The sequence below is a fragment of the Ovis aries genome, chromosome 21 (genome assembly GCF_016772045.2).
Source record: "Ovis aries strain OAR_USU_Benz2616 breed Rambouillet chromosome 21, ARS-UI_Ramb_v3.0, whole genome shotgun sequence".
Lineage (NCBI taxonomy): Eukaryota > Metazoa > Chordata > Mammalia > Artiodactyla > Bovidae > Ovis > Ovis aries.
The window spans coordinates 33,650,459-33,676,381 of NC_056074.1; the positions used below are offsets into that span (position 1 = coordinate 33,650,459).

General features: G+C 48.0%; 1 protein-coding gene across 6 annotated transcripts in view; it reads left to right on the top strand.

Moving 5' to 3' along the window:
• The window catches only part of APLP2 (amyloid beta precursor like protein 2), a 63,611-nt gene that overhangs the window by 20,336 nt on the left and 17,352 nt on the right, over window positions 1–25,923 (top strand). For 4 of the 6 annotated variants that reach the window (XM_015103111.3, XM_015103109.3, XM_015103112.3 and 1 more), the window contains exons 2-7: window positions 13,087–13,260; window positions 14,101–14,224; window positions 19,041–19,153; window positions 21,244–21,440; window positions 22,025–22,233; window positions 23,254–23,421. In XM_015103111.3, the coding sequence (XP_014958597.2) occupies window positions 13,087–13,260; window positions 14,101–14,224; window positions 19,041–19,153; window positions 21,244–21,440; window positions 22,025–22,233; window positions 23,254–23,421 (985 nt within the window). The remainder of the gene's footprint in view (window positions 1–13,086; window positions 13,261–14,100; window positions 14,225–19,040; window positions 19,154–21,243; window positions 21,441–22,024; window positions 22,234–23,253; window positions 23,422–25,923) is intronic. The other 2 variants (XM_015103113.3, XM_015103114.3) reach the window with 1 other exon arrangement.

Sequence of the window (25,923 nt, forward strand, 5' to 3'; positions counted from 1 at the left end):
ATCACTGAATGCATCTTGGCGTAGATGCCCGCATCCCTGCTGGACGTGGTTGAGGCATTCACGTGCAGTGAACCAGCAGTGAGCACCATCCAGGCATATACACTGGAAGGAGGTAGTATGAGCAGCAGAGGATGGCCATGCCTGCCCCAGGGATGTTTTGAAGGGAAAGAGATGCCATCTTCTCTGTTCTTCACTAGGTTTAAATATTTTAAGAAGCCTCAGCCACTCCATCCCATAAAAGAAAACTCCAAAAGAACTTTTACGATCAAGATAACTTAGGTTTATAACAACACTTGTGTCTGTCCTTATTTCTCTTTCTTTTCCTATTTGGTCAGGAATAGACTCCCAATTTATAGTATTATACCTACATTAAATAGGGGTCCTGTCATGTACCTTTTACTGTGGCTTCACTTTTAACTGCCACTTAGGAACCAGTTGGGCACTAACCTGGGCATCTCCTATGTGATGGAGTTTGCGACTCTTTCCTTTTCTATTAGGATTATTCTATTTGCATGATGTCTTCCTTACCAGCCAGGTGTCCTTGTGGGTGAGAACTTGTGACTCTTTCATTTTGATTCCTCTGGAGCCTGCTCTTCTAAGGTTGTTGGAAATGTCTGTTGACTCAAAACAGAAATAATTGAATCGACTCCTGGGTGATGTCAGCACCGTGCATTTGATTCTGTGGTTGTCCGAAGCCTAGGAGAGTGGGGTTTTTGTTTGTTTCTGTTTTGTCTACTCTAGTTTTGTTAATGTCTCAATCAGGCTTCTTTTACTATTTGTAGATCTAAAGAGCTGGGAGATGAAGGTGAATCATCCTCCCCTCCCCCACCCTCCAGCATTTGGATAAAATAAGAGCACTGGCTCCTGGCCTTGATTCACCCACTTATATAACTTACACCAAATTCCCCTTTTAGGAAGAAATGTCTCAAGGTCCTTTTTCCTGTCTTAATTCCTGTTCGTTATTTTACTTGTAACCACTTGTCTAGCCTGGCCTCTTCAGAGAAGCTTTGCGGCTCTCACCTACTTAGTTGTCCAAGCACCCCATTCTTGTAATGGCCAGAAACTTCCTTCATAATGAAAGAAAGGAAAATAAAGTTAAACAGAGTCTACAGGTGAATGAAAAAAAGTCATTCCTAGCACAGTGTTAGCTGAACACTTAACACAGCCCTGTCGCTAGAAAGAAAGGCAAGCCTCATATGAAATGTGATTTTTTCCAGTTGACATTTTTTAAAAAGCAAAAATAAATGAAAAGAGCTTTGACAATACATTTTGTTTAATTCAGTATATCTGTGTGTGTGTGTGCTCACTTACTCAGTTGTGTCCGACTCTTTGCAACCCCGTGGACTGTAGCCCAACAGGCTCCTCTGTCCATGGGATTCTCCAGGCAAGAATAGTGGAGTGGGTTGCCATTATGAGTAATTAGTCCCTGAATACCACCCCCACTCTGCACCCCAGGAGAAGACCACAGGTTACTCTGGGACCACAGGTTACTCTGGGACCCCAGGCCCAGCAGAGCACGAGGCACTGAGAGGGGAAAGTCAAGCCCCCCAGACCCATGACAGCCAGGCTCGGGGCCCAAGTTGGGGAGCTGTAGAATTCCTCTCTGGACAAGTTCTTTCCATGTGCTGAAGACATCCAGCCAGCTTTGCAGCGTCCCCTTCTTTAATACTGAGTTAGATGACTTAGGGTCACAGCTACTTCAGGGACACCATGAACCAGAGCCAAAATGATGGGGAGAAAGCAACTTGAAGACTGTGCAGGGAGCAGACAGATAACTTTAGTAGGCTCTTGATGCTTATCTCAGAAAGGAGAGGGTATTGGCTCTGTGAAATAGTTTTGCACCAAAAATAAGACTTTCAGAGAAAAAGGAAGAGTTGTTGGTTATTAGAAATGTGATATCAGACATTTAAAAATCTGGTTAGAAATCTTTATGAAAGAAGGAACAAAAACTAGAAAAGATAAAGGTAAGATGCACCTGATGAGAATTTCAGAAAGAGAGAAGAAACCCAGGATTGAGTGTTTCACACTGATGTGACCCCAGTGAAAGGTCAGACAAGTGAGTGACAAAAACCAGACCAAAGCTCCTTATAGTCAAATTTCAGGATACCAGAGATTGGTAAAATTTTACTTCCATGTAGGGAAAACCAAACCTGCACAGCAAACTAGGGATCAAACTGGCTAGATGTACGAGCAGCAATGCTGGAATCTAGAAGAAAGTAGTCCTACCCGTTAAATTCTGAGGGAAAGTTGTGTCATTACAATTTAGAGCTTGTCCAAATGGCCAACAAAGTGTGTGCGTAAAATAAAAGCTTATTTTGAGACCCATCACGTTTGAAACTCAGCAACCACACACCTTTTCCCAGGAGCCCCTGGGAAGCTGTGAGCCACTGACACAGGGGGTTAGTCAGGAAGGAGAGAGGACTGAGCGGGGAACAGGAGGGAAGGGAGGAGTCTTCAGGACGGTTTTGATCGGAGCTCCAGGAGTGGTGGCTGTGCTGGGTCTCCTGGAGAGGCATCCGCACGGGTGACGCGGGAGGATGGTGTGCTGTCTTCCTCCGATCTTCCTGACAGACGGAGTGCCAGCCATCACTGTGTACACACTGTGATGTTTGACTCTTTGCGACCCTGTGGACTGTAGCCCATCAGGCTCCTCTATCCATGGGATTCTCCAGGCAAGAAGACTGGAGTGGGTAGTCATGCCCTCCTCCAGGGGATCTTCCTGACCCAGGCATTGAACTGTGCCTCCTGTATTGGCAGGCGGGTTCTTTATTGCTGAGTCACCAGGGAAGCCCACCAGCCATTGGTGCAGGGAAGTAAAGGAAGAGGTGGCCTTGCTGAGACTGAGGGGGGTAGATGCCTACGGAGGGAGCTGTAACCATAGTACCTGCTTATGTTATAATCATATAAACAGGAGAGTGATTTAACCAACAGGGTACGGGGAAGAGGGTGGCTGAACAGAGAGTCTGGTCGTTTGAATTCAGTCCTTTTTAATAGAAAGTTGATGGAGAATGTCTGGACTGAAAAGGTGCAGAGGGACACTTGTCATTTAGGATCAAGGCGGCAAATAGAGAAAGAGCTGTGAGGGGCGCCCCCGAGGAGGACCCGCCTTGGGGTGGAGGACTCCACTAGGAGCTGGGTGGTGGTGGCTTTTGGGCTAGGCAGCTGGACTCACGTGACAATAAAATTTTAAAAATGAAGCCTTGTTACACTGCCTGGGTTTTTTGTTTTTCATTTAACTTGTTCATTCATTATATATGTACTGATGTGAAGGCCAGCACAGTGTTCATCATTCAGAAATCGCCACTGAGCGGTATCTGCTAATTCTTATCAGTTTAACTAAATGTCTTGGGGAAAAAAACAAGAGCACAGGTTTTAGAATCAGTCAGTCACCTCCGTGGATGTCACTGATTACCTACTAGGTTCTAGGTGCTGTTTGCAGATGCAGTTAGAGCACCCAGAGAGCCCCGCTTCTTGCCCCCAGAAACCTGCATTCTATTGGAGGCTTGCTGGGAAAATAAAACAACCAACAGGTTGGGGCCTGTCCTTGGGAAGGGTCCCCAGAAGGAGGCACATTTGAACTGGGTCCTGAGAGGTGAGATGTGAGTTCTAGGTGCCTTGAGGCAGGAGAGACCCTGGCCTGTGCCCAGAAGGGTGGCACCCAGTGCCTGGTGGGGTGATGGAGGGAGGAGGGGGCAGATAGCCGGGGTCATCAAGAGATGGAATCTCTGGGAATGTGAGAGTGTGTGCTGTGTTCTGCCTGGAGCTGGTTCAGATGCTGTGGGTGGAGTGGATTGCAGATGGCAGCATGGACACACTGTCCCCAGGGCCCACCTGACCACTGGAAGACGAGTGCTTTTGTGCTTTTCCTGGTGGGGAGCATTCACACAGATGTTGATGCCCTTTTTATTTATTCTTTTTACTCATGTGTAGCTTTTCCTGCTCTCCTTCCTGCATTTATTTAGTGGTTAGGTGGCTGGCACCCAGGAAGGCTAATTAATGGCAGAGACAGCAAGCAGTGAACATACTGACTAGCCGCTCCTACTCGCTTTATTACTTTATTTTTTTAAATTGCTGATAATTACAATAGTGCTCATGGGCATGGGTCCCAGACAGGAAGAATTACTGTCTGCAGGCAGACCTGGTGTGAGCTGATAATGCTACATAAATCATGGGAGGAGATGGTTTTCTGACTTGCTTTGAACTTGGAGAGGACGGATCACTCTCATATTTGTGTTATTTTCTCATCTGTTTTAATGGACTTTAGAAGTTACAGTGATTTGTTACATGAAGATTACTGTGTGGTTGTTGCTTAACCTATAAACACTAACATGTTTCACAGAATCGCACGTGGAAATTGGCATTTTTTGTATTTTCAAATGTGCGTTTCCTCTCCCTGCCTTGTGCAAGTCATCCTGGCAAATTGTCTTATTTTCTATTTGTAAAGAATTTCTGCCCTTCCCATTCAGCATCACAGAACCTTAGAAATAAAGAGCTAATGCTTTGTTTTTCATGGGATAGTAAAGCTAAGAAAAAAAATTTTGGTAAGGTTATCAGTTCTTAATATTAAAGAAGGAATATGTTTTTAAAAACAGACTATCCATTTCCTACTGCTGTCATCCTATGAAAAATGTTTTAAAACAGAAGGTAGAAAGAAGAGTGCCGTAGAACTCAGGACAGTCACTTCTCAAGTAGGGCAGTGAGCAGCTAGCACCGTCCGCATCCACGTGTGCACCTGCTCCCCAGGCGTCTCTTACTTCCATGAGGACTGTGTTACAGACTGCAGCAGACCCCAGCACGTGTTTTTGAACCCCCTGCTTTCAAACACCAGGAAAAACTGTCCTGAATATTTACATGGGGATGTTTGTTGCTGCATGGATTTGTTTGTTATCTTTTCCCAGATACTTAAAGGAAAAAAGATCCAGTGAAATCAATTCCAGTATCTGACACCGACCGATCACGTTTGTGGTTAGAACATCTTGAAGTCAGAGCATCGCAGCCAGAGCTGACATGTTGGATAGTTACCCATTTTAACCTTGGTAAAATCACTAAGTATTTATTTTAGTGCATTAAGTCTATCTGAAGAATAGAATTTACTAAAAGAGGTATGATTTATTGTGTTTCAAGTATATAATATACTCGAAATATGCCTCCAAATTACCTAATTTTTAATGATTGACCTAATGCATTTGAAATACACAAAATACTAGAGAGCATCAGATCAGTTAGAAGTATGCTTCTAATTTCTGAGAATATTGCCAGGTTTGTGCTCACCTATGCTGCAGAAAGTGCTCCATTGTTTGTGTTGTTTCTGTCATCTGTGAGTCCATAAGAATGGTTTGGAGTGAACATATTTAATGAATAATATTTAATCTTTGTACCTCTTGGTGTTAGTAACTTGAAATGATTTCAGTCTTTTAAGGTTTAGGAAACATGCCTATTCCCCCACCTCCGCCAAGCCTGCCTGAGCTGTTTGTTTCTCAGGCCCTTGGTTGCTGCCTGGGTAATACTGGCCAGTGATTGCCAAGGGGAAGGCCAAGTTCACACCATGGAGATTGTCTAATGTTACTATTCACACTCCACCGTTCCAGCTTTCTGACCTCTGCAGGTCACAGCCTTCAAAAATGACAGGTCACTGCTTTGCTTGGGAATTGGGCAGATTTTTATGTAGTAAGGAGGCTGTCTTTTGCAAGCTGTGTGTCTCATGTGTCAAGAGTTACAGGAGCGTGGACTTCTGTCTGCTGTAATGGGAGCCAGAGCTGATACCATGGGTGTCATTTATTGAAACACCTAACGTTTGGGTAACGCTAAATTTACATCCCCTGAAAGGGATGACTGGGGTCAAGAGAGAATAACTTCCACAAGACTACTTACCCAGTTAGGTCAAAGAGAACAGCCCTCAAGATTTAGGGAAATAACATAGTGTCCTTTTGATAGGAAACACAGATTAATCTTGACCTCACTTTCAGCAGGAAGCCAAACCAGAACCGGGAAGCCAGCGACCCCGGTGCTTCTCTTTTTATACGGTATCCTGGTACTGAATCGTCGTGTGAACTTTTGATGACTGAATTCCCTCAAAATAAAGCATGGAGTGTGGATGCAGCCCACTCTGGTGCATCCAGATTTCAAATCTAGAGAAGGAAGGTGCCATCTTCACTCCGTTTCATGGATTTGTGGGGACGTGACTGCTCATGTGGTACACGCATGACTTAAGCCCCTTTTCTGGTAGCCTGAGAGAGTGATGCCTTCAAGAGCCAGCCGATGATAACAGTGCTGATGTTTGAGTCGGGAGTTTTGCTTAGTGCTTAGTTGCATTCTCTTAATTTAATCCCACAACAGGCCTGAGAGGAGTAGTGTGTCAGTAGCCCTATTTTACAGATCAAGTTTAAAGCCTGATGATATTAGCCACCAACACTTGAAGAACTCCTATGTAACAAGCACTATTTCAAGCACTTTATGTGTGTGAAACTCATTAAACCTCCGAACATCACTATGGTGTCTAGTTATTATTGTCCTCATTTTATAGGCAGGAGACTGGGGTCCAGGAGGTTACTTAGGTAACCTCCCAAATGTGGCACAGCTCGTCAGTGGTAGGGCCAGAACTCAGCCACACTTCGTCCGCCCCGTACAGCTGGTGCTCTTAGCCGTCATGTCATACACTTGCTCTGGGGTCAGGAGATGATGGTTGGAAAAGCCATCGTCCCTAGGACCTCTGTACCCAAGGACGTCAGTTTTGTAGAAATCTTATTTTATTATGGGCAATTGAAAAGAAACACAGGAACCTGTAGAGAATTTCTTCATTTGAGAATTCTAGATCCATAAACATTGTTCTCCTTTTTTTTTTAATATATGAAAGTGTTTTCTGTATTTCAGTAACTTTATAAAAGACTATTAGCTCTCATCTCTGAAACACTTAAAGACAGACCGCTCTTAAACCTTAATGCTTGCAGCCTTCCTAGTATAGCCCAGATGGACAGACCACCATGTTCCTGTCAAAAGCCTTGGAGACACTCTAAACTGCTTTCAGTCTTGGAATTGATACCTCATCCATACTTGAATATTTAGAGCTCTAATAAAAGCAGGATCATTTGTATAAATTACTGCCTACGAAAATGATACCTGACAGCTGGCATATGTCGGTGGAAGAAAAATGGCCTTTTACATTTAGAGTTCTTCCGCCTAATCTAATTCACCAGTTTCTGATTAGAATTAAGTCCAAATGTTAAGAAAAAAGAAACGGGAGACCGAGGATTTTTAGCTGGTGTGATGTAAACTCCCTTTTAAGCTCAGGCTTCTCTGTTTGTTTCCAAAGCTGGAAAATGCTCAACAAGAATTCTGCTGTTTTATTAAATAGTAGGTTAAAATGTTTGAAGCCCGGAGCTTTTTTGTTTTTATTTCGTTTTGGCCCCACTGGCTTTTTGTCACGGCGCACAGGCTGTCGGTTGCTGCGCTCAGGCTTTCTCTGGTTGCAGCGAGCAGAGGCTACTCTCCAGTTGCAGCTGGCAGGCTCCGGAGTGCAGGCTCGACAGTCATCCATGATGGGCTTAGTTGTCCCATTTCATATAGGATCCCAGTTCCCAGACCAGGGATTGAATCTGTGTCCCCTGCCATTGCAAGGCAGGTTCTTAACCACTGGACCCCCAGGGAAGTCCCTGGAGCTTTTTTCAGTTGAAAGCTTCACTCTTGCTAGGGAAGACGTAATTGGGGCATCAGACTATGGTCACCCTTTGGACAGTAATAGAAGTGGGGTCTCTTACACGTTAGGTTCTGGGCAGGATTGTAGTAGTCCCCCCACTGGAGAGAAATCAGATATAATCTATACACACATGGGGGTTCTACTACATTATGGTGTGTTCAGAATAAACAGTTGTTCAGGTATTGGGCCTGCTTGATTTACTCGCTAGTTGTCCTGCTGAAATGTTTCATTTCCTTTTGATAGATTGAAACCTTGCCGTCACAGTCAGATTCAGGCAAGTGAGGAACAGGATTTAAAACACCAAAGCTGTTTTATTTTGAACTAATTTTAGAATATTTTAAAAGTTGCAGATATACTAGAGGGAGTTCCCCCATACGTTAACACGGTGCTTCTCTTCATGTTGACATCTGACACAACCCTCGTGCGGTTATCAAAGATGGGAGGCGGACACTGGTACCGTGCTGTTAACTGACTCACAGGCCTTGTTCACATCCAGCTCCAGGTTTCCTCCAGCGTCCTTTTCCTGTTCTAGGATGCTGTCTGGGCTCCCACGTTGCATCTGTTATTTTTGGTCCGTAGCCTCCAGTCAGGGACAGCGATCGGTGCGTCTTTGCTCATCTGTCCTCTTAACGTGAATTATTACTGGACACACGGCAGTGTCTCCACTTGTGAAGTCATTTGTCTTCCTTTTTGTAGTTAATATATTGGGGCAATAACCTTGAGACTATGGATTTTGTTAAACTTTGCTCAATTAAGTAAATCTTAGCCGCAGGTGTGTGGACACAGACAAGTCATTTTAATTTAGGAGGTGCCATTCAGAACTTGAGCAGACAGAAATGAATATAGGATCTTCACATCCACGAGTAGATTGTCATTTACTGACTTCATGTTTTTAAAAGCTTCTTTGAGTAAGAGTCTGTCTCGATGTCACTCCTGTGCCATGGTAAGTAGGCGCTGCTTGCTCAGTGCTATGATGGGAGCTGAAGCTGTGAGGCTCTGGACCAGACCACGGGGGCACTTCCTGTGCCAGGAAGCAGACTCCCTCAGGAACGAGATAAAGCTCTCCTCTCTGAAGGATGCTCCCTCCATGGCAGGCACTCTCAACAGAGCCTGGAGCCAAATCAGATCCTGGGGTAGTAGCTTTAGTGGGGAAGTAATGGGTTACCTGTTTGCTTTGGATGGGGGAGCAGTTTTGTGAAGGGAGATGGGGCTGAGGTGGGCCCAGGAGATGCTTCTCCTGGGGTGATGACTAAAGACCCTTGATCAGTGTTAGGATGAGATTTCTGTTTGTTCCTGTTTATTTGTTGCTTTAAGCCATTTCAGGTTTTCAACCAAGTGACTAGAAGCACTTTTAACCAAGTTGAATTTCCATCCTCAGGTAGCTAAACTCTTTTCCTAAGTCAAATTAATAGAATGGGATTTCTTATTAAGAATGAATTATTAAGTAAAGTGGAAGTACTGGGCTAGGAAAGCAGTTGATGCAATTTGTACTCAAAGCCTTGAAAGTGCTGCAGCACGCACAGATCAAGGGCTGGCCACAGCGCCCTGGCACGGGGCATTCATTTTCTCTGGTGGAGGATTCCAGGTTCACAGGATGTCAGAAGTGCTGACTTGGCAGCAAAATCCCATTTGTAACATGTTAGATTTAAGAAGCAGATTGATTTATATGTTGATGTAATGGATCAAAGCACAGTGTGTGCTTCAGAAAATGGAGAGCACATTAAATAAGAGCATTTTCAAAGGAAAGAAGCACAAGCATTACAGGAAAAACAAAAAACAACAAAAAATCCTGTTGTACTCTAGGTAAGGTTAGGGTATGTTTGATTAGTTGATTCCTGGACGCGGTCCGCAGAGGCTTTTTATATTCCAAATGATACCTTCTTGAGAGTCTCTGATGACCACAAGGATTAATCTTTCTGAACTCAGAAGTGAATCACGGCAGCATATGAGCTGTCTGGACCGATTCCAGTTGCCCTCCTTTCCCTTCGTGGTAACTGATGTGAGGAGCTGTGTCTGCAAGCTGCTGCTTCCTGCTGCTTTACCCTTGGGTGTTTGGGATCCTCTTCGGGGAAGATGATGTCGACTATCTCTACACAAAGATCAAGTGCACTTAGCACCAGTGTGCTGACCTCCGTGGCTGACCCGTAAACTGAGCATTCTTACAGTCAGAGCCTTTGTGGTCTTTCAGCCAGCAGCCACGCATGGGCCATCATCTGCTGTGAGATGGGCATTTGCCTGCATGATCTTGACCACGCCCACTCTGTGGCCTGGGCGAGCTCACGTAGCTGACACTGCTTCTTACCTACATTCATTTTTGGAATATAAGAGGCAAATGGCTTCCCTCCCTTGCCCCTGTACTTCTGAAAGATGAGATCCCACCCTGGCATTCCACTTGTTTAATATTAGAATATACCATTGTTTGAGTTGTGAAAAATGTTTATATGCATGCAATTATTACCAGACTAAAACTTGTAAAAAATTTTTATTGTTCAAAAATATTCTTGTCCTCTTTCCCAGTCGTTAACTCTTTTATGGATAACCACGAATCTGATTTCAGATTTAGCCCTGTTGTTGTATATATCCATAAGTCTAGTCCAGAATTTAGAAACTGTGGCTCAGCATCTTTCACGTTTAATCATGGCAGTTCATCTGTAGCAGGTTTGGGAAATACTGGGCTTCCCAGGTGGCACAGTAGTAAAGAATCCGCCTACAGTGCAGGAGACGTAAGAGATGCAAGTTTGATCACTGGGTTGGAAAGATCCCCTGGAGGAGGCCAGGGCAACCCACTATAGTATTCTTGCCTGGAGAATTCCATGGACAGAGAAGCCTAGCGGGCTGCTGTCCATGAGGTCACAAAGAGTTAGACACGGCTGAGCATCTAAGCTACTGGGAAATACTATTTCCTGACCCGTTGATTGTTTATCTCTGTCTAAGCTTTTGACGAGTTGGAAGGAAGGAATTTGCTGAGAATACTGGTTTCGGTGCAGAGTGTGTCCTGGGGTTTGCTCCCCTCTGTCTCTGTATGTGCCCCCTTGTGTGCTGTATGCTCATTTCCCTGAGCATCTTAACCCAGGTTACTAGCCCTGATCCTTAGTATGGCTCCCAGAAGAATGACCAGTACAAGAGGCATTTTTTGTGCATATCTCCAGCTCAGTGTGAGAATTAAGCATCTTTATCTTATGCCTCTTTATACCTTTTAATGATCTATTTGAATTGAATGCCACTAGGGCAGTGGTCCCCAGCCTTTTTGACACCAGAAACTGGGGTGAGGGGCTGCTTCTGAGATGATCCGAGCACATTTATTGTGCACTTTATTTCTGTAATGACATCAGCTCCACCTCAGGTAAGCAGGCATTAGATCCCTAAGGTTGGGGACCCCTGCGTTAGGGTCCTACCTGTGCATTCTTTCCACAGGTACCTTAAGTTTTTTTTTTCTTTCTTTTGAGTAGACAAGACTTAACTCCAGTATGTAGCTTCACGATCAATTATTCTGAAGGTGTAGTATCTGTCTTCTACTTTAATAAATGATTATTCCTCACAGTAGGGCAACGATCTATTCTACTTAATAAAGTTGCTGACTGTTCTCCTCATTGGATTTCACTGAGGTGTTTCTCAGCCCTGATTGATCTTGGCAACATTTTAGATCCAGATTAGCTTTCCCCCCACTATCGAGCAAGTGTTCGTGCTTGCTTGTCTCATGCTAGTGGAAAGCAGGCTAATCTTAATAAGCTGCGAAGCGAAACTTGCACAGGTGGTAAGTTGGTCCTGGAAAATGTGGTATTTCAGAATCTAACGTAGGCTTCTGATTGGAAGGACCATTCATGTCTGTAATCAGTCCATCAGCACAGATCAATGAGACTTGCCTGGAAAACACGACTTTCTGTATATTTTAAAAGCCAAATCTGCTTTCTCCTGTTAATAGGAAGACCCATTTAATATTAATGCTCTTTGCTCTTTTTGAAAAGATCGTAATAGACCATACAATCTAACCCGACCCTCAAGTTTTCACGTTTTTTTAAAGATGTTTAATTTCTGTCTTAAAGAACCTTTATATTAGGAGAGACAACAAAACTTTATTGTGGATGTCACTGTGAATATTGGTATATCTGCAGATGCAGAGATGCCTGTGTTTTTTTCCTGGTGCACGAGACTGCAGGAGCTTCATCATACCTAGATGTTTTTTGTCACCTGTAATTTGTGAGTGATTAACGGCTACAAACAGCTGGGGTTTTTGCCTAACACGAGATGAAATTGTTCTTGAAGTCCCTTTTACTGATCCCTTTTCACGTATCGCACCCCTCACCATTGTCACCAGGCCTTTCCTGTCTCCCAGGGGTGTCTTACCTGAGCTACTGTTATTTCTCCAGCTCCTGAGCCATTCCCTTGCATACAGAGAGCATCAGAGCTGCATTTGGAAATATTAAGGCTGTACTTAAAATGCTCAGCATTCCATCCTTCCTTGGTCTAAGGATTGTCCAGTCTGGACCCTGCATGCTACCCCCCTCCCTTAGGGCCTCAGCAGACTCTCTGTCGACAGTCCCCACATAGATGCCCAGAGCTGTTCCAGCGTCACTCTTTGGGACGTTTCCCCAGTCAACCTCCTACCCAGGCCTATGTCACATCCCTGTTTTGTACCGTAGGCTCCTCCAGCTCTGCATTCTCTTCCTCCTCAGGATGTCTGGGGTGGGATCACACTTCCTGTGTGAGAGTCGACTGTGGACTAGACCGTAAACCCTTGCAGGCAGGGAGCGTAATCTTTGGCTCATCCTTGTGTGTTGACTTCCCTGGTGGCTCAGATGGTAAAGCGTTTGCCTACAATGCGGGAGACCTGGGTTCGATCCCTGGGTCGGGAGGATCCCCTGGAGAAGTCAGTGGCAACCCACTCCAGTACTCTTGCCTGGAAAATCCCATGGACGGAGGAACCTGGTAGGCTACAGTCCATGGGGTCACAAAGAGTTGGACACGGCTGAGCGACTTCACTTTGTGTGTTAAGCATTTAGCATGCTGCTGTGCAAAGATAGTAGCTGCTCAATAAAGTTTTGTTGTGTGAGTTAATTGAATAGAATCCCTGGAACTTCTGCCATTCTGTACTCTGTGGCTTGGTGTGTTCCGGGCTGGGAAGTGGATTTGCTTGTGTTGGAGGGGACTGCAGGCGGATGATCTGTTCCCAGGTCAGAACTATCCAGATGTGGAGAGGGGGTTATGTTTCTCACCCACCTTTCTCTCCACCGTAGACGTCCAAAGGTCTTTTTTTATTCTGGCTTTGTTCCTGGGAAAAAGATTTGTTTATGAAGAAGGAATAGTAACTAATGAAGAGTTTTAAAGGTCAGTTGTCACTGCCGCCTCCGCGCCTGCCTCCTGGGAGTGACCCTGGAATTGTTTTCCCTCCGTAGGCCCTTGCAGCCAGCGCTGGAACAGGATTCGCTGTCGCCGAGCCTCAGATCGCAATGTTCTGTGGGAAGTTAAACATGCATGTGAACATCCAGACTGGGAGGTGGGAGCCTGACCCAGCGGGCACCCAGAGCTGCTTCGGCACAAAAGAAGAGGTTCTCCAGTACTGTCAGGAGGTGAGCGTGCTGCTGGAGCTTAAAGATGCTTTTCTTTCTGGGTCATGTGTGAGCCTATTAACCTTAAAAACAGGTGCTCTGTCGTTCTCCTCTTTTGACCTAAGACCAAGCTTGTAATGACCAGGCAGCAAGCTTTTGTTCTGAGTGTGTGCCTGGCCCAGGAGTGCTGCAAGCTCTTGGCCTTTCCAGAAGGAATACTGCAGGAGCTTGACCAGGGCCATAGAGATGCAGCCTTGGCTTCCCACATGTCGCAGGAAGACGTGAAGCAGGCCCCGTGTCAGGTGTGCACTTGTGTTTTGCACTTGTAGGCTGTAGCCAGGAGCCACCAGTATTGCAAGGGATTCTCTCAGGTCTGATTGAACAGACCTTTCAGGTCAACACTTGATGTAGAAAAGGATAGGAGATGTTTTAACTTCTTACCAAAACTAGCCTTTGGGGTCAGGGCTAGAATATTATTGTATAGTTTCATTAACAGACACTTCCATAGACTTGCCTTTCAAATGTTTTAGTTCATGAACTTGGCTATTTACATGTCCTGTAAGTGGACTCAGTACCTAATAAGACTCGTTTTGGGGTGAACGCTTGTTGCTTCTGTAGGTCCTTTTAAAGAGAAGATGTGTTAGAAATGCTCCGAAGTCTGCCTGTCGAAAGAAAGCTAATGGTCACAGAATGTCTGTACTTGAGGAGGAGTTCAGCTGGAACCGGGCAGCGAGGGGTCTTCACCTTTACAGAGGACGATGGCGAAGCTGAGCACACAGACCCTCGCCCTCACTTGCCCGGCCAGTGCCCACCTGTGATGGACAAAGTCCGTTTACCGTGCGTGTTCCCTGTTCCTTGCAGATGTATCCAGAGCTACAGATCACAAATGTGATGGAGGCAAACCAGCCGGTCAGTGTGGACAACTGGTGCCGGAGGGGCGAGAAGCAGTGCAAGAGCCACGTCGTGATCCCCTTCAAGTGTCTCGGTGAGCCTCCTGGGGCCTCTGGGTGCCGCTCAGCGAGTCAGGGTCCCCGGTCTCACGTTTTCTTTTCTTTTTGAAAAAAAATTTTTTTAAACTATAAAAATATTTTTAATTTTTATTTTTTGGCCATGTTGCATAGCATAATGGGACCTTATTTCCCTGACCAGGGATTGAACCCGTGTCCCCCTGCATTGGAAGGTGAAGTTTTAACCACTGGGCCGCCTTGAAAGTCCCTTACATTTCATTTTCTCTCGGCTCACAGTGGGATAGCTTCATCTGCTAAGAAGCCAAGGGCTGTAGGAATTCATCAGGGACCTTTGAACACTCGCAGCTTTCTGGCATTGATAGGTGACTCGTCTGGTCGCTCACTCTGCCTCTCCCGTTGTGGGCACCCTCTGACTTCACAGGATGAGCCTTCTCTACAGCCCTGAGTGAGCACGCTGCCCTCAGAGCGGCCCAGCTTCGTTCACGTCGAGAGTCTGAAACGACTGTTAACAGCCCTAGCGTGCCTAGGACTGCAGCAGTCTGAGGGGTGGTCTTCTGGTCCCCTTAATTCGCCCACACATTTTGCTGAAGTCCTGTATCGCCAGCCAGATCAGACTCCGTGTTAGTGTTCAGGAGCTGAAGGAGTGAGTCGTAGCTGCTGTAGACATCAGGGCGGCCTCGGCCAGGCCCTGTGCCTCCTGCCCGTCTGAAGGCTCAGCTGATAAGGGTGTTCCTGACTCCATGCATTTGTATGAACAGTCAGAGCGAACTTGGGGACCACTGTAACATTTTATCACCCAGAAGGAGGGTGGTTCCAAATGTTTATGTAGTGAGTGTGTTCATGCTGACCACTCATCGTCAACACACCTGAATTATGTTCATACATCTGTAACCTGGGTGACTTGGGCAGATTTGGTCATAAAAGCTTAATGGGGCAAAATGATCAATTTTTGATGATCTATAATAGGACTAACACAGAGTATTAAGCGTAGATAGCCTGCAGTGTTCTGTGGCAGCCTGGATGGGAGAGGAGGTTGGGGGAGAATGGATACAGGTGTGTATGGCTGAGTCCCTTTTGCTGTCCACCTGAAACTATCCCAACATTGTTAATCAGCTATATCCCAATATAAAACAAAAAGTTTAGCAAAAAGTAGATAGCCTCTGGAGTTCTGTGGATGTGTTTATTTTTAAAATAATATTTATTAGAGTATAGTTGCTTTATAATATTGTGTTAGTTTCTGTTGTACAGCAAAGTGAATCAGCCGTGTTTCCAAATCTTTTTTGAATTTCCTCCCCGTTCAGGTCCCCGTAGAGCACTGAGTAGAGCTCCCTGTGCGGTACAGTCCACTCTCACTGGTCACCTGTTTTATACATAATAGTATGTCAGTCCCAGCCTCCCAATTCCTCCCACCCCCGCTTCCCTCTCAGTATCCATTGCTTTGTTCTCTGTGTGTGGCTATTTCTGTTAACCATTAACTTAACCTGTTCCCCTCCCTCCCTTCATTAAAACCTTTCCTAACATAGGATTCATTGCTTTTCTCATTCTCACATATAGCAAACTAACAGAGGCAGCACCTGAGTAACAGTATTTAAAATACATAGTAATTACTTTGTTTTAAACATGTTGACTGGGGGAAAGGACACTGTGTGTGTTTAACAGGGTTTATTTAAAATTGAGCACCCTGCAGTGGTGAGAGGTTTTTGAAAAGTTGTGTGTGACCTGGTTTGGAAGATGTTTTTTCGTTGCATTTGGCTGTAAGGAATCTCTGGGTATGAAGTTTCATTCATTCTCTGTAAAACTCTCAAGCTTAAGGAAATGAAAGAGCATTCTTGAATACACAATAGATAGATGGTACCTAGCAATCATTTCTTCCTTTTGCATCCTTGTCCATAAGCCTGTGCAACTCGATCTTTCCCAGTGTGGCTCTTTTTCACTGGTACTTAGTATATTCAGTGAGAAGTTACACTTTGATGTTCCCCCTCAAACTGAATCTTATAGCTTACGTTACTACTAGTTGCCTCGTTATCCATAAAGTTTTATCTAAATAGGTTGGTCTGAGTGGGACAGAGTTGGTAGTGTGAAGAGGTAAAGGTGCTGGTATTTTGGGGAGGTAGTTACTAATCTCTGACGTTTATATACAGACGGACTCCTGCACCTAAAGAAGGGAGCTCTGTGAGCCTGCGGCTGTTTCTGTCCTTGTTTATTTCTGGAAGGATTTTTGGATGGGGATGGTTGCCATTGATGTCTTGTTCTCAGAAGCCTCAAGGCGGGGCCAAAATAAAAACCAAAAATAAATATATTGCCAAGTAAATACACTTAGTGTCAACAATGAGAGCTGGTACTTGGATGTCAGAATTCAAGTGATTTCTACTTAGATTGAGCCTCAGATTGCTTCTCCAGTGGAGCTGAATCCTAGTTTGCCACTGGGCTTTGCCTGTACTAAGCTCCAACTGTAAGCCTGGTTGATGGCAAACTTTTGTTTCTACCTCCCCGGGGCCTTTGAGGCCCTCGAGAGCAGCACTGTGTGTAATTCACCTTTGTATTCCTGCATTAGTGTCAAATTGAGCTATTGGGCCCCCAACATCCCTGTGCTAATAGCAAGTGAAACCTCACTGCCCTGTGGAGGGCTGTCGATACGGGGCAGCTGCTTGTGATGCTGCTTGTGACGCTTGTGACGCTAAGAGTGTGTGTTCCCCTTCACAGCAGGTCAGGGGCTGCCCCTGGCCTCCCAGAGACTGAGGCCTGAGGCTGTGGTGAGGCTGGGAAGCCGGTCTACGTGTAGACTTCACACCAGTTCAGGCCTATAACTTTTTTTTTTTTTTTTTCTGACCTTGCCACTTGACTTCTGGGATCTTAGTTTCCCTGCTAGGGCTTGAACCCGGACCCTGGCAAGTGAGCACACCAAGTCCTAACCTCTGGACCACCAGGGAATTCCCCCAAGACCTTTCTTGCCAGACAATTTCCTTATTAGGTTTTCCTTTTTGTTGTTTTGTTGTTGTTGCTGTTGTAAAATGTCAGAGCTGACCCTGCCCGCCTCCTTTCCCCTCCCTACTTATCGCATCTCCCCTGAGCCCAGCACCACCTCAGTGTCCTGCACTTGGGCCCTGTGGGCCCCCTGGGATGTTCGTTGAGTGTGGATCACTGAGGCCCACCTTGGATCTACTGACCCAGAGTGTCTAGCCTTTTATTACAGACATTACAAACATACCCAGACACAGAGAGAATCATCGCCTTACCCCCCCATGTGCATTGCCCAATCAAACGGGCATCGGTTCATGGACCCACCTTACCCCGTCTGTGGCCCACTCCCACCAACCCCTCATTATTTGGAAGCAAATCACAGATACTTTTTTTTTTTTTTAATATTTCAGCACGTATTTCTAAAAGATAAGGGCTCTATTTTCTAAGCAGCTATGTGTAATTTCCCCCCAGCTTTTATTTTTGAGAAGTTTCAGACCTGTAGTAAGTGCAGTCGTGAACTCTATACCTCTTACCTGGGCTTCCAGTTTTGCCTTATCCACCTTACTCTGTCTATTTTGTGTCCTTTACTTACTTTTCATCGTTAAACCATTTGAAAGTGAGTTGGGACTTTATGATAGTTCACCTCCAAGTAGCTTTCAGCTTCTTAAGAGCAAGGGCGTTCTCGGGTTATGACAGTGATATAACAGTCACACTTGGGACAACTGTCCTTAGTGTTCAAATAATGTCCTTTGCAGCTCCCTTGCAAAAAGGGTGATGTATTATATTTAATCTAGACAGTTCCTGAGCTTTTTCTTTTGAATCTTTTATTTATTCTTTTGGCAGCATGTGGGGGTCTTAGTTCCCCAACCAGGTATCGAACCCGTGCCCCCTGCAGTGGAAGAGTAGAGTCTTAACCTCTGGACCGCTAAGGACGTTCCTGAATCTTTTATGACAATATTTTTGACAGCCTAAGCCCTTTGTTTAACACAGTATCTCTGAATATGATGCTGTCGCATTGTTGTGTATCAGTTCAGTTCTGTCCCTCAGTCGTGTCCAACTCTTTGCGACCCCATGGACTGCAGCACACCAGGCTTCCCTGTCCATCACCAACTCCCGACGCTTGCTCAAACTCACGTCCATCAAGTTGGTGATCCCGTCCAACTATCTCATCCTCTCATAGTTGTGTATAATTAGAGCCAGATGACTATTTGTAGCAGAAAGACGGTCTAGGTGATGTGTTCTCAGAACATGACTTCCGTCAGCTTATCACTCACCCGGGTAAAGTCATGTCTGCCAGACCTTCCCTCTGCAAAGACATCTCTCCCCCTTTGTCATTCACTCTCCGCTGACGGTCTGTACCCGGATCAGTCATCACAGTGGTGGTTTGTCTTAGAGCGAGGTGTCTATAGGTACACAGAGGGCTAAAGTAAAGTTCGCCTGTACTTTGGGAGAACAGGCAGTCTCAGTTTCCTGGACATTTTGTTACTCAACCCAATGTGGGCAGAAATAGAGAAGTGAGAGGCTGGGACTGTTGTTGGTGTGAAGTCAGAGGTGGTGGGGAGTCATCATGTGTGTTTGAGGTCTTGATGGGCTCCTCTTCCTGTTTTCCCTGCTGGATACCGCAGGCCTGCCGGGAGTAAGGGATGGAGAGCGGGGAGGAGGGAGGAAGTCCCGGGCGTCACGGCTGTGTCTGCTGGCCTGGAGCCGAAACGTCCAGTTGGCTCCTGCAGATGAGCTGCTGCTCAGCTCACGCGCGTCAGAGACTGCTCCTGTCTGCACGTGGCTGCGTGACCATCCCAGTAACCTGCAGTCGGGTCGTTTTCACCTTGAATTGTGATCAGGTTTGCTCCTGACAAAGCTTCTCTTTTCTAGTGGGTGAATTTGTCAGTGATGTTCTGCTAGTTCCAGAGAAGTGCCTGTTTTTCCACAAGGAGCGGATGGAGGTGTGCGAGAATCACCAGCGCTGGCACACCGTGGTCAAAGAGGTAAAGGCCGGACGGCAGCGGTCAGGGGCTGCTGCTCCTGTCGGGAGAGAGAGTAGCGTGTTTCTCCGGAAAAATAATAGTCTTCTTAACTCCGTTTTTTTCCCCTTTATCTCATCAAAGTTTACAGTTACTTGTATCTTCTAACTTAAAAATACTTGGAAGAAAAATAGATATTTTGGTAAGGAAGTACAGTATTAATAGTCCAGCGCCTGGAGTCAAAGACGTTAAAAGGATTGTTACGAAGCTCTCGGCAGGGCGTCCAGTAAGGCTGCCCCAGACCCCAAGGCCTGTGTGGAATTACCCAGTTACAGACCATCTGTGTGGGCATGCGTGCTGACAAGACTAGAAGTCATTTCATTCTTCCTCGGAGGAGAATGAGCTTCCTTAGCTTGTCCTCCAAGTTTAGTTGGTTTTTCCAGTCAGTTGCCTTTATTTTGTCTAATTGTGAAGTAATTTGAATTCCTCACCGCTGAAGGATGTGTGTTATTACTGACCACTGTTAACCAGTGTTGATAATTACTCAAAGAAGCCACCACCCCCACCCCCCCCAGCCTTAATTTTTTCCACCTTTGGGCTTTCATTGTTTTGGGCCAGATGACATTTTCCCATTGCAGGTTAAGTGAAATTTGTAAATCTGTAAAGTAGTAGCATCACAACTTTTTGGCAAAAAATTAATGTGTCCGTGAGAAAGGCTTAACACTATGATTTGGTGAGGGCTTCTGGAGTGAGCTAGGGGTGGGGGTCTCTGAGCACACTGCTGAGTCCTGAGAGAGCTAGGGGTGGGGTCTCTGAGCACACTTGTGTCCTGAGAGAGCTAGAGGTGGGGTCTCTGAGCACACTGCTGAGTCCTGAGAGAGCTAGGGGTGGGGGTCTCTGAGCACACTGCTGAGTCCTGAGAGAGCTAGGGGTGGGGGTCTCTGAGCACACTGCTGAGTCCTGAGAGAGCTAGGGGTGGGGTCTCTGAGCACACTGCTGAGTCCTGAGAGAGCTAGGGGTGGGGTCTCTGAGCGCACTGCTGAGTCCTGAGAGAGCTAGGGGTGGGGTCTCTGAGCACACTTGTGTCCTGGAGAGCTAGGGGTGGGGTCTCTGAACACACTTGTGTCCTGGAGAGCTAGGGGTGGGGTCTCTGAGCACACTGCTGAGTCCTGAGAGAGCTAGGGGTGGGGTCTCTGAGCACACTTGTGTCCTGGAGAGCTAGGGGTGGGGTCTCTGAGCACACTGCTGAGTCCTGAGAGAGCTAGGGGTGGGGTCTCTGAGCACACTTGTGTCCTGGAGAGCTAGGGGTGGGGTCTCTGAGCACACTGCTGAGTCCTGAGAGAGCTAGGGGTGGGGTCTCTGAGCACACTGCTGAGTCCTGAGAGAGCTAGGGGTGGGGTCTCTGAGCACACTTGTGTCCTGGAGAGCTAGGGGTAGGGTCTCTGAGCACACTTGTGTCCTGAGAGAGCTAGAGGTGGGGTCTCTGAGCGCACTGCTGAGTCCTGAGAGAGCTAGGGGTGGGGTCTCTGAGCACACTTGTGTCCTGAGAGAGCTAGAGGTGGGGTCTCTGAGCGCACTGCTGAGTCCTGAGAGAGCTAGGGGTGGGGTCTCTGAGCACACTTGTGTCCTGGAGAGCTAGGGGTAGGGTCTCTGAGCACACTTGTGTCCTGGAGAGCTAGGGGTAGGGTCTCTGAGCACACTTGTGTCCTGAGAGAGCTAGGGGTGGGGGTCTCTGAGCGCACTGCTGAGTCCTGAGAGAGCTAGGGGTGGGGGTCTCTGAGCGCACTGCTGAGTCCTGAGAGAGCTAGGGGTGGGGTCTCTGAACACACTTGTGTCCTGGAGAGCTAGGGGTGGGGGTCTCTGAGCGCACTGCTGAGTCCTGAGAGAGCTAGGGGTGGGGTCTCTGAGCACACTTGTGTCCTGAGAAAGCTAGAGGTGGGGTCTCTGAGCACACTGCTGAGTCCTGAGAGAGCTAGGGGTGGGGTCTCTGAACACACTTGTGTCCTGGAGAGCTAGGGGTGGGGGTCTCTGAGCGCACTGCTGAGTCCTGAGAGAGCTAGGGGTGGGGTCTCTGAGTGCACTGCTGTCTCCTGACCGTGATCCCGGGCCCCCAGGCCTGCCTCACTCAGGGGATGACCCTGTACAGCTACGGCATGCTGCTGCCCTGCGGGGTGGACCAGTTCCACGGCACCGAGTACGTGTGCTGCCCGCAGACAAAGGTGGTCCAAACTGCGGTGTCCAAAGAGGACGAGGAGGATGACGACGATGACGATGCCGAGGATGAAGAGGAAGACTATGATGTTTATAAAAGGTGAGTTCTGTCCTGAGCCTCTGGGCGGCTGTGGCTGCTACACCCAGGCTTCTGGGTGAAGCCTGTTCCTCCAGAGACGGGCCAGCACATCTCAGTTGACTGTGGCTGAGCCTGGGTGCACCGGTGGCCTTCATCCACCTGTCCTCCTGGGACGCGCCTTCCTGCACAGTCACGCGGCCCCTGCTCCCTGACGGTCAGCTTCTGATGAGGTGGCTGGGCTCAGGGCTTTTAGCAGCATAGCTCACTGTGAAAGTGAGAAAGTGAAAGTGTTAGTCACTCAGTCGTGTCTGACTCCTTGCGAGCCCATGGACTGTAGCCCACCTGGCTCCTCTGTCCGTGGGGTTTCCCAGGCAAGAATTCTGGAGTGGGTTGTCATTCCCTCCTCCAGGGGATCTTCCCAACCCAGTGATCGAACCTGGGTCTCCTGCATTGCAGGATTCTTTCCCACCGTCTGAGCCACCAGGGATGGGCTGAACTTATTACTCCCTGCCTCCGGGCTCCGAGTCTCAGAGCAGGCAAGGGAGTTAGTGGTTCTCTGTGCGCAGCAGTTGGTGGTGACCTTCGTTTCTTGTTGTGACCTTTAGTGAGTTTCCTACCGAAGCAGATCTGGAAGACTTCACAGAGGCAACTGCAGACGAGGACGACGACGAGGAGGAGGAGGGGGAGGAGGTGGTGGAAGACCGCGACTACTACTACGACACCTTCAAGGGAGATGACTACAATGAGGAGAGCCCCACCGAGCCCAGCAGCTACAGGGCCGCCGCGGAGGAGGAGATCACTCATGATGTCAGAGGTAGACCTGGCAGTCATTTACTTACACTATGTTAATATTCTTTCATTCACTTACAGGCTGCTTGCCTCCCAGGAGGGCAGCTTCATGCCCCAAAAGTGAGGTCAGCTCTGGGTGCTACCGGGTCTGGCAACAGACAGATGGAGTCAGGAAACTGTGATGTGCATTGTGAGGACTTAGAGAATCAGAGAGACCATGTGGTCTGCCCCCCAGCAGGATTCTTCCACATCCAGCTGGAGATGTTCCCGCCTGGGAGCCCCTTCCTCAGTGAGGCCAAAGTCCCAGCTTTTGGAGTGGACCTCACTTCTTTAGTTCTTTTCCTGAGTGTGTTCCAATCTGTAGGCTGCCCTGATTGGCCAACAGGGCATCTGGAATTTGATAACCTGCTGGTAAGGGATCAGGGCCCTTTCAATTTCACCGTTAAATAAAAAGTGAACGTTCCAGACCACTTCTGTGCAGCCCCCTGCTGACTGTGTATTTGAAGCCACTTAGGAGCTGAAGAATTGTTTAGGGTTCAGCCAGGAGCAGATGACTTACCGAGTCTAGAAGTTTGTGATTAACCTTGGAGAACAGAAAACGCACACTGGCCCTTTCAAGGGGCCTGAGTAGTGTTTACGATGGTGACCGCCACTGAAACTGCCTCTGCACCCGCGCTGCCTCCCTCTGCCCTGGGCGCCCCCGAGACGCCACGGCAGGCAGCTGTCCCCACTACACAGACCAGAAATGTGAGGCTCCCGAGCTGTGCGCTGTGGAGTTCCTCCACGTCAGCCCTTTCCCACTCTAAGCTCCAGACAGTGCAGACAGCACCGCTCAGTGTTCCAGCCCCAGAGCTCTCCCTTGCCTCGGGAAGGAAGAGGGCTGCATGCTCAGTGACAGCTGGCCGGGACCCCCCGGGTCCCACCCTGTCCTCGCCTTCGCTGAGGTCCAGTGTCACTCGGCCCTTTTCCCCTTGCTGGTCTGTAGCTTTGTGAGCCCCCGAAGCCGCTGCCCTGCCCCGCTGACCTTCTGACCGTTTCCACACAGCTGTCTGCTCCCAGGAGGCGCTGACGGGGCCGTGCCGGGCCGTGGTGCCCCGCTGGTACTTCGACCTCTCCAAGGGGAAGTGCGTGCGCTTTATATATGGCGGCTGCGGCGGTAACAGGAACAATTTTGAGTCTGAGGATTACTGTATGGCTGTGTGTAAAGCGATGAGTAAGTCCCGTCCGGCGTGCGTCCTCGTGGCCGCGTCTGCGTGGTGCTCCCCGCCCACTCGGTGTCGCTGTCGGCCGTCTGCCCTCCTCTCTGTGCTTTCTAGACCTAGCTGTGCTTCCCTGTCGGCAGTTGTCAGCTCAGTTTTCTGTGTCCTGTGCTCGCTGTGGGCCTGGTGGTGGAGGTGGTGGTGGTGGTGGTGGAGGAGGAGGTGATGGTGATGGTGGAGGGGTGGTGCTCCCTCCCTGCCCGAGGGGAGAGCCTGGGGCCTGCCCTTTCTCATCGGGAGCGCCTGTGTTGGTTGGGAAGGAGGCCCTGCCCTCTGCTGTCAGACGCCGAAGGGCATGCAGGGCACTCGGACAGGCCATGAGTTCTGCACATGCTTGTGTCCAGGCTTTGTCCCTCATTCTGGTCTTGAGCAGCCCTGTCGCCAGCCCCCACAATGCACGCTCACTAAGGGGGACGCCTGCTCTCCAAGGAGGTGACAGTAAGGACGCTTTGGGACGCTGAGAGCACTGGAACATCTTTATGCACTCCAGGGAGCCTGCTCTGCAGACAGGCGGTGGTGACTGTTTCCCCAGTATTCCGGGGGGCCCTGGGTCACACAGAGCTTTAGGAAGCAAGGAAGTTTTGGTTTATTTTCTTTGGTCACAAAGGAAATTGCACGTTCAGTGGAGTCTGGTTCACTCAGACGTCAATAGATTGCTTTTCTTCATAGTTGGCCCTTTTCCTGTTGAAGATTCTCAGCTGGAGCAGTTCTGACCCGTGTGTAGGAAAACCCTTTGGCTGGACAGACCCTTCTGCCTTCTGATTCTGACACTCATTGCCGGTCCTGGTCATTTGCTCTAAAGATTTCTGGCTCTAGCGTCTGATGACTTTTCATTCAAAGGTTTCCTTCAGACCCTTTTGTTCCCTCTTAATATGATATGCTATACTGTTCGTGCGTCTGCTGCAGCTGCTGCTCTGTGGAGTTTTTATTTGAAAAGATGAAAAAAAAAAAGAGCCCTTAGGGAACATCGGTGGAAAGACAGAGCTAGAAATTACAGTGATTCTTCCTGCTTTGTTAAACTCCTTAAACTAAGGGGCAAGAAAGCGTTGTTTGTGGCAGAAGCCTGAGGAATCAGGGTCATTGAAGATCATGTTGAACGTGAGGCGCAGTCTTTACCCAAAGGGTCAAGTGTTGACGGGCAGTAAGAGACACCAGGCGACGGCAGGTGGGCAGAGCACGAACGGTTTTGAAGTCTGCAGAACCGGCGTCTCCTGTTACTGTGGAAGGAGAAGCAGTGTGTCCGTGCACTTGCGGGGCCCCTGACTTGAGCGCTTTGGAACCTGGTAGCGTCATTGTCCCTTGAAAGGGACCAGAGCCTGTGAGGGTGCCAGCTTCCTGGGCCGTTTGCTTGCACGCAGAGGGCATCTGGTTCTGGGTCCGAGTCCATTGTCTTCAGAAGCAGACCTCCAGGTGTGCTGCTCCTGTGCCCTTTCATTCCGGGGCGGACACAGCTTGTGCTTATATTATCTTTATCCGGCCCAATGATATGAACCAAAGGCTGTCTCCGACACGTAAGCCTTTAAGCTGCGGGCCTACATCACGGAGCGACGTGCTTGCTGGCACGGATGGACTTCAGCGCTTTGAAACTCTCCTGAGTGTCGTGGGGAACGTGGTTTCTGAAGCAATCTATATAGATTCTGACTCAGTGACAGTCTGCAAATTGGCTGTTGAGACCTTATTTAAACTTAATGTAGGAACCAGGTATTCTTGACAAGACTTGGAGCCGTAGCTTTTAGGTTTAAAACTCAGTAAGAGGGTGAATGGGAGACGCCCAGACAAAAGGACGTGGCTTGCAGGCTGGCTTGTGCTCACGCTCGTCAGTTTGCCAGTTGCTCTCACATTGTGTTAAAGTTACGTGGTTCTGGAAATCGGGTGAGTTTGCCTCCGAATTGAAATTCATTGAATTTGGCTTTTGCTGTCCACCTGGCTCTCAAGTGTGACCAACAGAACAAGTTGTGTGAGCAGGCTGCCTGACATTCCTCCCTGCCCTGGGAAATCCCCAGTGAGTCGGGGTGTTCCGCGTCTCCATAGGTATTTCTTAAGAGGCTAAGTAAACCTGTCGCCTCCACCTCCTGGATGCAGATAAGCTCCTTCATGCAGACACTCGCTTGCCCGGGGCCACCAGGAACTTGGATTAGGCGTGCGGAGTGTTTGTTCTAATGGGCTGTTCTCTGGGTGGTGGCCGGGTGAGGCCCTCGAGCGTCATGGATGGAAAAGCCCTGAGTGGCTTCACTTCCACGGCGAGTCCTTGTGAGACGTGTTTTCCCTGCCAGGGGCCTGGGCTGAGGGTCCTCCAGTGGGACTGAAACCTAAGCAGAGGCAGCTGGGGCGTTTGGACTTTCTCTGCCCAGTCTGTGTGCAGAGAACACACAGTCGAATCAGTGGCCCAGCGTGAGTTGTGACCTGAAAATACCTGGAGAAAAGGCACCTGAGCCCTGCGGTGCCTTTGCGCACCT